The sequence below is a fragment of the Macaca fascicularis genome, chromosome 14, assembly GCF_037993035.2.
Source record: "Macaca fascicularis isolate 582-1 chromosome 14, T2T-MFA8v1.1".
Lineage (NCBI taxonomy): Eukaryota > Metazoa > Chordata > Mammalia > Primates > Cercopithecidae > Macaca > Macaca fascicularis.
In genome coordinates, this window is record NC_088388.1 from 110,773,731 (window position 1) to 110,786,239 (window position 12,509).

General features: G+C 41.0%; 1 protein-coding gene across 12 annotated transcripts in view; it reads right to left on the reverse strand.

Moving 5' to 3' along the window:
* Nucleotides 1-12,509, reverse strand: part of ALG9 (ALG9 alpha-1,2-mannosyltransferase) — a 90,649-nt gene that overhangs the window by 64,753 nt on the left and 13,387 nt on the right. For 10 of the 12 annotated variants that reach the window (XM_074015179.1, XM_005579591.5, XM_074015182.1 and 7 more), the window contains 4 exons: nucleotides 12,142-12,230; nucleotides 9,273-9,408; nucleotides 5,061-5,148; nucleotides 4,792-4,897 (listed from right to left, as the gene is read on the reverse strand). In XM_074015179.1, coding sequence (XP_073871280.1) covers nucleotides 4,792-4,897; nucleotides 5,061-5,148; nucleotides 9,273-9,408; nucleotides 12,142-12,230 — 419 coding nt within the window. Of the gene's footprint in view, nucleotides 1-879; nucleotides 1,219-1,747; nucleotides 2,097-4,791; nucleotides 4,898-5,060; nucleotides 5,149-9,272; nucleotides 9,409-12,141; nucleotides 12,231-12,509 lie in introns of those variants that run through there. The other 2 variants (XM_074015185.1, XM_074015184.1) reach the window with 2 other exon arrangements.

Genomic DNA, 12,509 nt, shown 5'->3' on the forward strand with positions numbered 1-12,509 from the left:
AAAAAAAAAAAAGAAGAAGAAAAGAAAAGAAAACCAAGAACAACAGAGAGGGTAAATATATGATCATAACCACAATGGAGTGATTGAAATCATCTTGCTCATGTGTGAATAGTTTCTACCTAAAATCCAACCAATGCTGTAAAAATGTTTTTATAAAGAACTCAATATTCAATCTTTTTGCCTCAGCAGTCCCTATATTTGACATTCCATTTGTCAGAAATGTATCCCCCTAGCATTTACTAAGGACACTCCTACTCTTCCTTCCAGGCTCAGCTGAAGAGCCACACCTTTCTTGACACCACCAGAGGGACTTGCTCTTGCTCCTATGATTCCCTATCTTTCCCCTGTAGCACATAAGACACTGTCCTGTAATTATCTGTTTGTGTGTCTGCAGCCTAATTAGACAGTAAGTACTATGAGGACACAAGATTAATGCTCAAAAGCAATTTATTCAATTTTTTTTTTTTTTTTTTGAGACAAGGTCTTGCTCTATCACCCAGGCTGGAGTGCAGTGGTGCAGTTTCAGCTCACTGCAACCTCTGTCTCCTGGGTTCAAGCAATTCACGTGCCTCAGCCTCCCAAGTAGCTGGGATTAAAGGCGAGCACCACCACACCCAGCTAATTTTTATAATTTTAGTAGAGACAGGGTTTCACCATGTTGGCCAGGCTGGTCTCGAACTCCTGGCCTCAAGTGATCCGCTCACCTTGGCCTCCCAAAGTGCTGGGATTACAGGCCTGAGTCACTGCACCTGACCTTCAATGTTTCTTTAACTGAAGTCCATTTGTCCATCCATTCAAGAAATATTAATAGGCTTAGTATGTTCTTATATATGAGAAATAGCACTAAGAGATATATGCAAAAACTATCAGCACAATGCATTTTTTTCCTGTTTTTAAACTTTTTTTATTTTAAGTTCTGGGGTACACATGCAGGACGTGCAGGTTTGTTACATAGGTAAACTTGAGCCATGGTGGTGTGCTGCACAGATCAACCAATCACCTAGATATTAAGCCCAGCATGCATCAGCTATTATCCTATGCTCTCTCCCGCTCTCCCTCCCTCCGTCCCCCTCCACAGGCCCCAGTATGTGTTGTTCCCCTCCGTGTGTCCATGTGTTCTCATCGTTCAGCTCCCATTCATAAGTGAAACGTGGTGTTTGGTTATCTGTTTCTGTCTTAGTTTGCTGAAGACAATGGCTTTCAGTTCCATCCATGTCCCTGCAAAGGACATTATCTTGTTCCTTTTTATGGCTGCATAGTATTCTATGGTGTATACCACACAATGCATTTTTAATTTTCAGATAAGAAACTGTGTGCTTAACACAGCTAACGAGGCACCTGGAGCAGGAGACTCTTGTAAAACAGCCAAAACAATGCCAAATAGTGCCCAACATGTAATAAAGTGAAAGAGCTAGCATTTCCAATACAAAAGACATGCTATTTCGCTGTCTGACAAGTTTACTACCTCAAAACATCTAGTAAAATACAAGTCTTTTATATATACGAATGGACTCACCAATTATAATAAAATTAGCTGACAATCATGAAGTACTTTTTTATTTAAAAAGTATTTTATTTATATCTATTGTATTCTTATTTGGTATCAAGAAAATATCAAGCTAGCACCACAACAGGTCTAATTAAAGTGATTCTAGGATACCATAGTAAATGACACACTAATGTAACCCAATTTATTCTTGACAGATCTTTACTGTAAATCTGGACTATACAAGGAATTCCTACTCCTAAGATGGAAGAAGTATTCTCTCTGCAGGGCTCCTAAACCAAAAAGGAGTTAACACTCTAAAAGAATGGAAATCAGGCCGGACATGGTGGCTTATGCCTGTAATCCCAGCACTTTGGGAAGCTGAGGCAGGCGGATCATTTGAGGTCAGGAGTTCGAGACCAGCCTGGCCAACATGGTGAAATCCCTGTCTCTACTAAAAATACAAAAATTAGCCAGGCATGGTGGTGGGTGCCTGTATCCCATCTACTCAGGAGGCTAAGGCAGGCGAATAGCTTGAATCCGGGAGGCAGAGGTGGCAGTGAGCAGAGATCGCGCCACTGCACTCCAGGCTGGGTGACAGAGTGAGATTCTGTCTTAAAAAAAAAAAAGAATGGAAATCAGACAAAAATTCTTTTTACCAAATTCAAAGATGAGGTAAAGGCACACAAATCCTGCCATCAAGGAACAACTCCCTGAAGTCTGGCTGACTGCAGCACTGTATCAGTCCTAGTCACGGTTGGTAAGGCAATTCTCTCTGTTTCAACAAAGTTTTTGCTACCCCCAGGAAGGTGCTCAGTTTCTATACACCCAAAATAGCAAAATCTGAACTGAAGCTATCCCAGGTTCATTAAAGTAGGCAGAAAGAAGTTCCAAGGACTCTTTCCCAGTAAAACGCTGACTGAAATGAACAGCAAATGCCAGTGTCCCAGGAAAGACTGGCCACTGCTCTACTGGATCTCAAAACCTACTGCAGGGGTTCCTGAATGACCCACTGTTAAACTAGCACTGTAAACTGAAATCAGAATTTATTCCTTCTTTCCTACTTTCCCTACCAGTCTGATTATTCCTATATTTAAGAGTTTCATCCCTGGGCATGGTGGCTCATGCTTGTAATCCCAGCACTTTGGGAGGCCGAGACTGGTGGATTACCTGAGGTTAGGAGTTGGCAACCAGCCTGGCCAACATGGCGAAACCCGGTCTCTACTAAAAATACAAAAATTAGAAGGGTGTGGTGGCGGGCACCTATAATTCCAGATACTCAGGAGGCTGAGGCAGGAGAATTGCTTGAACCCAGGAGAAGAGGCTGCAGTGAGCAGAGATCACGTCACTGCATCCAGTCTGGGTGACAAGAGTGAAACTCCGTCTCAAAAATAAATAAATAAATAAATAGAGAGAGAGAGATTCACCAATCCAGAGGGATACAAAAACATCTGTCACTTTCATAAGTCTCTCACAAAAGGGTTTTATAAATAAGGAGTCAGAATATTAGTAACCCATTATAAAGGTGGAGAAGTCAATTTTTCAAAATTAACATAAATTAACTCAATTTATTCACCCATACAGAGTAGATATTGTGTTTCTAATGGGCCCTCTGTGAAACAATTTCTACTGTGCAATCTAGATCTAAGATCTTTTATTGTCTTGTGAAATAGAATAAAATTTTACAAGTAAACTAAAACAAGAGGCAACCACAAACATGCAAACTCTCCCTAGCTAAAGGGAGACATCTAGAGGCAAAAGCTTAACACTGGGGCCTTTTCTCACATCCCTGGGGGTCTTAGAGCCATAAAGGAGCTTTTTTAAAGTTCTTTCACTTAGTAATTATTCTCTAACTGTGCAGTTTGCGAATTCAATCCACTGAACAAAGCACTGCTTATCTTAACCTATTACTTGCCATCTAGAATAATATTCCCAAAATTCCAGGAAACTCAAGTAAATCTCATTCATATTCTTACTTTAAATCTCCTTATTCAATCTGTTGGCTCTATTGGCAAAATGGCACAGCAAATGATGGACATGGCTAGTGATAAGATTTAAATTGATAGGGGTACAGATAGACACAATCTTAACCTGCTTCATAGCAGAACCCCAAAGCAAGCACTTATACAGAATGTTCCAAGACCCTCAAAAGATTAAGGCCGAAGAAACTATAATTATTTTAATGAAAAAACTGCCTCTCTCATGAAATGTTTGCTGACCTTGCTGATTTGATCCAAAAGATCTCTAGCTCATCCCCCAATTACTGTAACTAACTCAAATTCCTTCAGGGGCCAAATGAAACTGGCTGGTGGAGTGAAAGGCATCAGGGAAGCAGTGGAGATGGGGTAAACTGAAGACTGCATCCCCAGACTAAAGGCATTCCATTTTTTCTCTTAACCCTAAGCTCATCAACTTCCCCACCCTCCCATGCTGACCCCAGACCAGCCCCATTCACTGTAACTTTGTCTACAGATTTTCCAAACTTTCTCCCCAAATGCTGGAATTGAAGTAAAGCAAATCTGGAAGAGAAAAAGTAACATCAAATGTGTGTATATATAGAAAATGTCTGGGCCAGGCATGGTGGCTCATGCCTGTAATCCCAGCACTATGGGAGGCCGAGGCAGGTGGATCACCTGAGGTCAGGGGTTCAAGACCAGCCTGGCCAACATGGAGAAACTCTGTCTCTACTAAAAATACAAAAAAATTAGCCAGACATGGTGGCGGGCTAATAGCTGTAACCCCATCTATTCAGGAGGCTGAGGCAGGAGAATTGCTTCAACCCGGGAGGTGGAGGTTGCAGTGAGCCAAGATCATGCCATGGCACTCCAGCCTAGGCAACAAGAGTCTAACTCCATCTCAAAAAAACAGACAAACAAACAAACAAAAATGTCTGGGGTATACTCCCATGTGTTAGTAATAGTTATATGGATATGAGAGTATTATGCTTTTATTTTCTTCTCCTATCATACTGATTTTTTAATAAGAAGAGAAAAAAGTAACTTTTAATTAAAAATAAAAAAGCATCAAAAGCCATAGCATACCCAGAGTCCTCAAAATTCTGAAAGTGAAAATAACAAACAGGAAAAATAGAGAGCCAGTATTGGAATATCACATTAATCAAGGAGAAATATTTGAGTGGCTACGTGTCATCATTGTGCTATACTCAGATGTCATTTTTATACAGGAAAAGATAAAATCAGCAAAGAACTGCTATATGTAATGAAATGAGGCAACTGAATTAAAATGTTGAAGTTCAGGCAATTAAGCCATCTCCTAACACTTGCCCAAATTTCACAAAGCCTTACCATAAAGATCAGGTCCATGAGGAGTAAAGACATTATACAAAACAATGTTGAGTGGTGCAATCACCAACTTCCCATAATAGTAGCTGTCAATGACCACCACAGGCACCTAAAACAGAGCAGAAAATAGTTTTGCTCTGGAAACATTCTCAAAATGCTAATAGTATAAACCTGAGAATGAAAAACAGAATAAACTCCTAATGTTCCTTTCTTCACATCAAAGTTGCTTTCATTACAACTTTAGGACAAAACAAGTAAAAAAGAAAACTCACCAGAAAGAGTATGAGGGCCACCAGCGACCAATGAAAGAAACTCTTCCACCTGTGTTTCATGACCAGCAAATCAAAGGCGATGGGTAAACTATTTAACAGAGAAACAGACAGTGGGGAGTTAAATAAATACTGACAGAGACAGGTCAGATTCACACCTACCTCAAGCTGAACTGAGCATAAAATGCCTCTGTCAGTTATAGTGAGGGAAGAAACCTGGTATGTGAGAGGATGTCCTCACAGGACCCATCAAAGTGCTCTGTATCCCATGGATGCACAAGAAATAGAATTACTGAGCTGCTGGAATTAATTCCATTTGATACACATTTATGGGTAATGGAAATTTAAAATATAAGTATATGTGCCCTACTGTCTTTTTTTTTTTGAGATGGAGTCTCGCTCTGTTCCCAGGCTGGAGTACAATGGCGTGATCTCGGCTCACTGCACGTTCCACTTCCCAGGTTCATGCCATTCTCCTGCCTCAGCCTCCCAAGTAGCTGGGACTACAGGTGCCCGCCACCAGCCCTGGCTAATTTTTTGTATTTTCAGTAGAGACAGGGTTTCACTGTGTTAGCCAGGATGGTCTCGATCTCCTGACCTCACAGTCCACGTGCCTCGGCCTCCCCAAGTGCTGGGATTACAGGCGTGAGCCACCGCACCCGGCCTATGTGCCCTACTTCTTACACCCACCCTGCCAAAGAAGTAAGTACTAACCTCTCCCTTCCATGATTTACTAGGATTTTAGTAATAATGTTATTACAGACTTTTTTTTTTGAGACAGGGTCTCACTCTATTGCCCATGCTGGAGTGCAGTGGTGCAATCTCGGCTCACTACCACCTCCATCTCCTAGGTTCTAGCATTCTCCTGCCTCAGCCTCCCAAGTAGCTGGGACTTACAGGCATACGCCAGCTAACTTTTTTTTTTTTTCTTTTGAGACAGAGTCTCACTCTGTCACCTAGGCTGGGTGTAGCGGCATGATCTTGGCTCACTGCAACCGCCGCCTCCTGGGTTCAAGCGATTCTGCTGCCTCAGCCTCCCAAGTAACTGGGACTATAGGCGCGCACCACCACGCCCCACTAATTTTTTTGTATTTTTAGTAGAGACGGGGTTTCCCCACGTTGGCCAGGCTGGTCTCAAACTCCTGACCTCAGGAGATCTGCCTGTCTCACCCTCCCAAAGTGCTGGAATTACAGGCATGAGCCACCATGCCTGGCCCCATCTTTGATTTTATATGGCATCATCATCTCTATCATTGATTTAGCAATGTTGTGTGCTGTCATAGTACCTCTTCTGTGATTTGAACCTCCATGTTGTTACGTAAATTCTGCATTAACATTTTGTTTTTATTTTTTGTCACCCCAACTCCTTCCATTTCCATAGTACCTGTATTTCTCCTTTGATAAGTCATACTTTTAATTACTTGTCCAATATCTGTCTTTCCTACTAAACTGTTAAGTTCCAAAAGGGCAGGAAGCATGACTATCTAATGTCTAAAATATCAGTAGTATCTAGCACAAAGCATTCAATGAATGACAGTATACTGACTGCTAACTGACTGTGATCCTGAAATCACTTATCTTGGTAAAGGTGGACTCATCGAAATGTGGCACCCAAGAGCTATTTGAGGAACTCAGTGAAATTCAATGTAGATGGAATAGAGAATGAAAGGAATGGAAGAACTGACAAAAAGAAGCTGGAGAAGTAAAAGGAAGATCGCAGGCGTTGTGTGTTATCTTTGAGTCTGGATACCACAGGGCAGGGGTTGGCAAACCTTTTATTTAAAGGACCTGACAGTATATATTTTAGGCTTTGCAGGCCACGTACGTTCTCTGTTGCATAGTCTTCCTCCTCTGTGTATGTTTGTTGTTTTTTAAAAACCCTTTAAAAACGTAAACACTATTTAGTTGTTGGGCTGTACAAAAACAGGTCAGTCAGCCAACCCTCATGACATAAAGCAATGGAGAAGCTACCACAGAGTTTAAAACAGGGAGGTGATACAACCACATCTGCATTTGAGGAACATAACTCTAGTGAGTTTGGAGAACTGATTTACAGGGGTCAATACTAGAGACAAGGAGATCATTTAGGAGGCCGTGTAGTTATCCAGGAACAAGGAGGAGTGAAGATAAGTAATCAGATTCAAAAGATATTCAGGAGATACAATCAATTAACAGGGATGGGAAAGAGAGAAGAGCACAGACAATTTTTAGGTTTCTGGGTCAGTATTGAGGAGACAGAAGTACTATTTACTGGAATAGAAACACGAGCAAAGGAACAGCTATGGAGAGAAGATAATGAATTCAGCAGCTATCTACTAAGCAGCTGGGAATATATGAATGAAGCTCAAGAGAGATAACTGGACTAGACATTAAGCTATGGGAATCACCAAGATGGCTGAGAGAGAGTAGAAAGTACAGAAGAGGGCCTAAGATACAATCCTGAGGAATATGAAAATCTGAGAATGTGCAAAATAGAATAGAAGAAAGGAATGGAGGTATGGAAACCAGCCTTTAAAAGGCAATTAAGAAAATTTAAAATGGCCTATTCTCTCAGTAACTCCCCTTATAAAAATTTACCCCATAGGTAAATTTCCATAAGTGCACAAAGATATCTGTATAATAATGTTCACTGGGCTGGACACGGTGGCTCACACCTGTAATCCCAACACTTTGGGAGGCCGAGACAGGCGATCACGAGGTCAGGAGTTTGAGACCAGCCTGGCCAATATGGTAAAATTCCATCTCCACTAAAAACACAAAAATTAGCCGGGCGTGGTGGCATGCACCTGTAATCCCAGCTACTTGGGAGGCTGAGGCAGGAGAACTGCTTGAACCTGGGAGACAGAGGTTGCAGTGAGCCAAGATCGTGCCACTACACTCCAGCCTGGGTGACAGAGCAAGACTCCATCTCAAAAAAAAAAAAAAATTGTTCACTGAGGCATTGGGTATAACAGTAAAAAAAATGAAAACCAAATGTCTACCAATAAGGCAATAGTTAAGTAAACCACGGAATGTTATGCAACCAATATAAACAATGATATAAATCTATTAATATGTAGAATACCTATATATATACAGAATAATTCCATGTAAGAATGTAGATTGGTATGTATACAAATATTTATACACACAGGATAATTTTTCTGGAAAGATATATACCAAACTATTAGCAGTGACTATCTTTGAGGATTGAGCTAGCAGAGAAGAAAATTAGGAATTATTTTTACCTTAGACAATCTGGTACTTACTTTTATTTTTACAATAAAGATATAATCCTTCTAAAACAACCTTAACATCATATTAAAACATTTTCCTAAATTACCTGTGGTACAGGTAAGAAATTAAGGCAGCACACACTAGAACAGAAGTAGTGGGAACAAAGAGTATAGAAGGAGCTTGGTGGAAAAAAAGATGTTGGGGGCAAGAATGAAGACTGGCCCAGGTGCAGTGGCTCACGCCTGTAATCCCAGCACTTTGGGAGGCCAAAGCAGGTGGATCACCTGAGGTTGGGAGTTCAAGACCAGCCTGACCAACATGGAGAAACCCCGTCTCTACTAAAAATACAAAATTAGCCAGGCATGATGGCACATGCCTGTAGCCCCAGCTACTTTGGGTACTGAGGCAAGAGAATCACTTGAAACCAGGAGGCGGAGGTTGTGGTGAGCCAAGATCATGCCATTGCACTCCAGCCTGGGCAACAAGAGTGAAACTTCATCTCAAATATAATAATAAATAAATAAAAATAAAGAAAGAAGGAAGACGGGAGAAAACTCAGATTTCAAACCTGAGTGAGTGAAAAAATTCACAGAACAGGGTGGTGCCGTGTGGAGAAAACATCAGCTGTAGAGTCAAAAAGGCCTGGATTCAAAAGCAAACATAATCTTAAAGGTAAATTATTCAAACTCTCAGAGTCTACTTTCTCATTTATAAAGCACTAATAATTGTATTTCTCCTGCAGAGTTGTTGTAAGGTTTCAAGATAAGGTTTACAAAGGGTTTCACTGTGCCTAACGCATAGCAGATGCTCAATGGTCATGACTCTTATTAGAATTAATCATAATAGTAAGTGCTAAGAGAAATATTCTTCCGTTTCCCAGAATCTTTGAAAGCCCAATTGATTAACTTCAGATTCTATGCAGATAATATGGAGCTAATCCAACAGTAAGGTTTACTATATGCCCAGAGATACATGGGAGAAGAATTGTTAGTTTCTTACCCAAGAGCTGCACTGAATGGCCAGCCTAAGATAGCCCCAGCTGCTACTCCCAGCACAGCAATGGAAGTCTTGTCCATATACCATCCAGTCATGGCTATCAACGTAGTGTACATACAGAAGCTACTAGGAAGGAATGCTGCAAAAGTAAAGAAGTGAAAAAAGGCAGGAGGACAAGAGCTCGAGATTAATTAGGTATCAATTAAAAACTGATTAAAAATTTACCTACAGTGTAAAATGTAGGTATATATTTTGGGAAATGCTATATTAGAAAGGACAGCAAAGTGATATTCCTTTAAAAAAAAAAAGAAGTTCAATGACTCTTATTTTCTCATTCCTGGTTTTTGTTTCTTTGTGTTTTTTTAAGACGGAGTCTTGCTCTAACACCAGGCTGGAGTGCAGTGGCCAATCTCGGCTCACTGCAACCTCCAATTCCCTGGTTCAAGCAATTCTCTTGCCTGAGCCTCCCGAGTAGCTGGGATTACAGGCACACACCACCACACCCAGCTAATTTTTGTATTTTTAGTAGAGATGGCGTTTCACCACGTTGGCCAGGCTGGTCTTGAACTCCTGACCTCATGATCCGCCCACCTCGGCCACCCAAAGTACTGGGATTACAGGCATGAGCCACCGTGCCTGGCCTCTCCCTCCTGTTTTTTTAGGTACCAACCCAATTATACAATTCTAACCATGTAATTCCTCTCCCAACCTGAACCTCAAATCAAAAACTCACAAAATTCCATGCTCCCCAGGAACACCCCATGATAATATTTCCAGGAAGGGAATATGCTTTGAAAGACTTAGAGCCATTGTTGACAATTTCTTTATCTTCCGTTGGTCTTCTGAGACTGTCCTGGTCCTAAACTCTAGCCCAGGAAATTCTAGAAAGCCTCCTCAAGGGCCAGATATTGTATGGCAGCAATGCTTTGCACCCTCCATCTGCTGACACAGATAGTCTGACCTTTAGATAGCCCCCTAATTAGTTCCATCTACCTCAACCTTGTTGTTGTATATAGCAGAGGACAGACAGGGTCTCTGGAACAGAAACAATTGATTAAAGTGTTTCTAGTAACTCTGAACAAAAATGCATATCTTTCTCTTCCGCTGCAGAAAGTCTGATTCAGTAGGGAAGAAAAATCAGTATCAACTACAAAACAACCACAATTAATAGGAGTGAGGTTTTTTTAAACTCAGCAAAGGGTTCAGAGGCTCTGTATGAAAAGATGCTTTCAACTTATCTGTGTCTCAAATGAGATTACAAAACTAAAGATATTCTCAGGAATTTTCCACATATAAAGATCAATTGTAGGAGTAGCAGGCCAGGCACAGTGGCACGTCTTTAATCTCAGTACTCCGGGAGGCCAAGGTAGGGGAACTGCTTGAGACTAAGAGTTCGAGACCAGCCTGGGCAACACAGTGAAACTCCATCTCTACAAAAAATTTTAAAACTAGCCAGGCATGGTGATGCATGCCTATAGTCCTAGCTACTTGGGAGGCTGTAGCGGAAAGACTGCTAGAGCCCAGGAATTCAAGGCTGCAGTGAGCTATGATTCTGCCACTGCACTCTAGCCTGCCTAGATGAAGAGCAAGACCTTGTCACTTGAAAGAAAAGATGCCGGCTGCAGTGGCTCACACCTGTAATCCCAGCACTTTGGGAGGCTGAGGCGGGTGGATCACGAGGTCAGTAGTTTGAGACCAGCCTGACGAACATGGTGAAACCCCATCTCTATTAAAAATAAAAAAATTAGCTGGGCGCGGTGGCGCGCGCCTGTAATCCCAGCTACTCAGGAGCCTGAGGCAAAAGAATTGCTTGAACCTGGGAGGAGGGGGTTGCAGTGAACCGAGATGGCATCACTGCACTCCAGCCTGGGCAACAGAGCAAGACTCTGTCTCAAAAAAAAAAAAGAAAAGAAGTAGCAAAGCAACTTTAAAAACATGTGAGGTATACCCTTTACCAGTAAATGTCAAATAATAGTGATGCCATCCAAAGCTGTCAGTTCCAGCTGCAGTGTAGAGGACAAAGGGAGCAGAGTAATCTGAGGTAGAGCACAGATGTATTTAGGACAGGCTCTCAAAGTCACTCTGGAGTACAGCCCTGACATCTCTGCAGAACATCAATTCTGATATATTCAATATGGGAAAAGTAAGTATGTAATTTCGTGCCAGATACTATGTTTCTGCATATACTCAGTGTATATACTAGATCTGGGAACACACAAGCAGAAACTAAAATTGAGACAATTATATCCAGTAACTTAATTTTTCTGGAGAACTGGGAATAGACTACCATTTGGCAGTGGGCCACCTTGATTCGGCTTATACAACACAAGTGTTCAATGGCAGCACAGTCTGAAAGCCAATGCTCTAGAGTGAGGTTTTTATTCTAAATTTCCAGAAGCTTATTACCAAAAGAAAGCCCAACAAAAGATGTACATAGAATACATCTCAAATAATGTATCATCAGTGGAAAACAGAACCATGAACAACAAGGTCTTTATGTACAAATAACTTCCTTAAACAAAATAAAAGAATTACTTTCTTTCCCCTAATGGCCAAGAAAGGAAGTGGGTGGTTGATGCAAGAATGGAATAAAAAACATCCTGGGGAGACTATCAGCTCTACCATTTATGAATTTTGACTTTTAGTAAATCATTTCATCTACATTTCAATGTCTTTACCTGCAAAAGTAAGAAAATATTTTTCTCACATGGTAGGACTGTACAAAGTTCAATCAAGATAATGTAGATAACAGCCCTCTGCAAATTATTGACATGTTCTACAAATATAACCTACATTTGGACAAGTGCTTCCTTTAAATGCAACTGTCAACTATTGGTGAATGTGCAATTCCCTTATCTCCCCTTTTACTTACCTGATGATGAGCAAAACATGCCAGTGCTGAGAACCAAGAAGGCTAGCATCATTCGACTCACGTGCAACCCAAACTTCTTGCACACAGCCCTAGGAAAAACACAAGATTATCAGCATGGAAAATATTAGGAATACACATCTCAAATCGAAGGAGAAAAACATGCACCACAGGTAACACTCAAGATCTAAAGTCAAACACAAAACTACCTTGACAGGTTTGTTAGCAATTTACTGTGCATAAGAAACCCAAACATTCTTGTTTCTGACACAGAAGAGAAGCTCTCTACCTAAAATAAAATGTATTCTTTACATGCTAAGATTATATCTATCAAGTGGAAAATAGAATGATGTGGTGAAAAATAATAGACC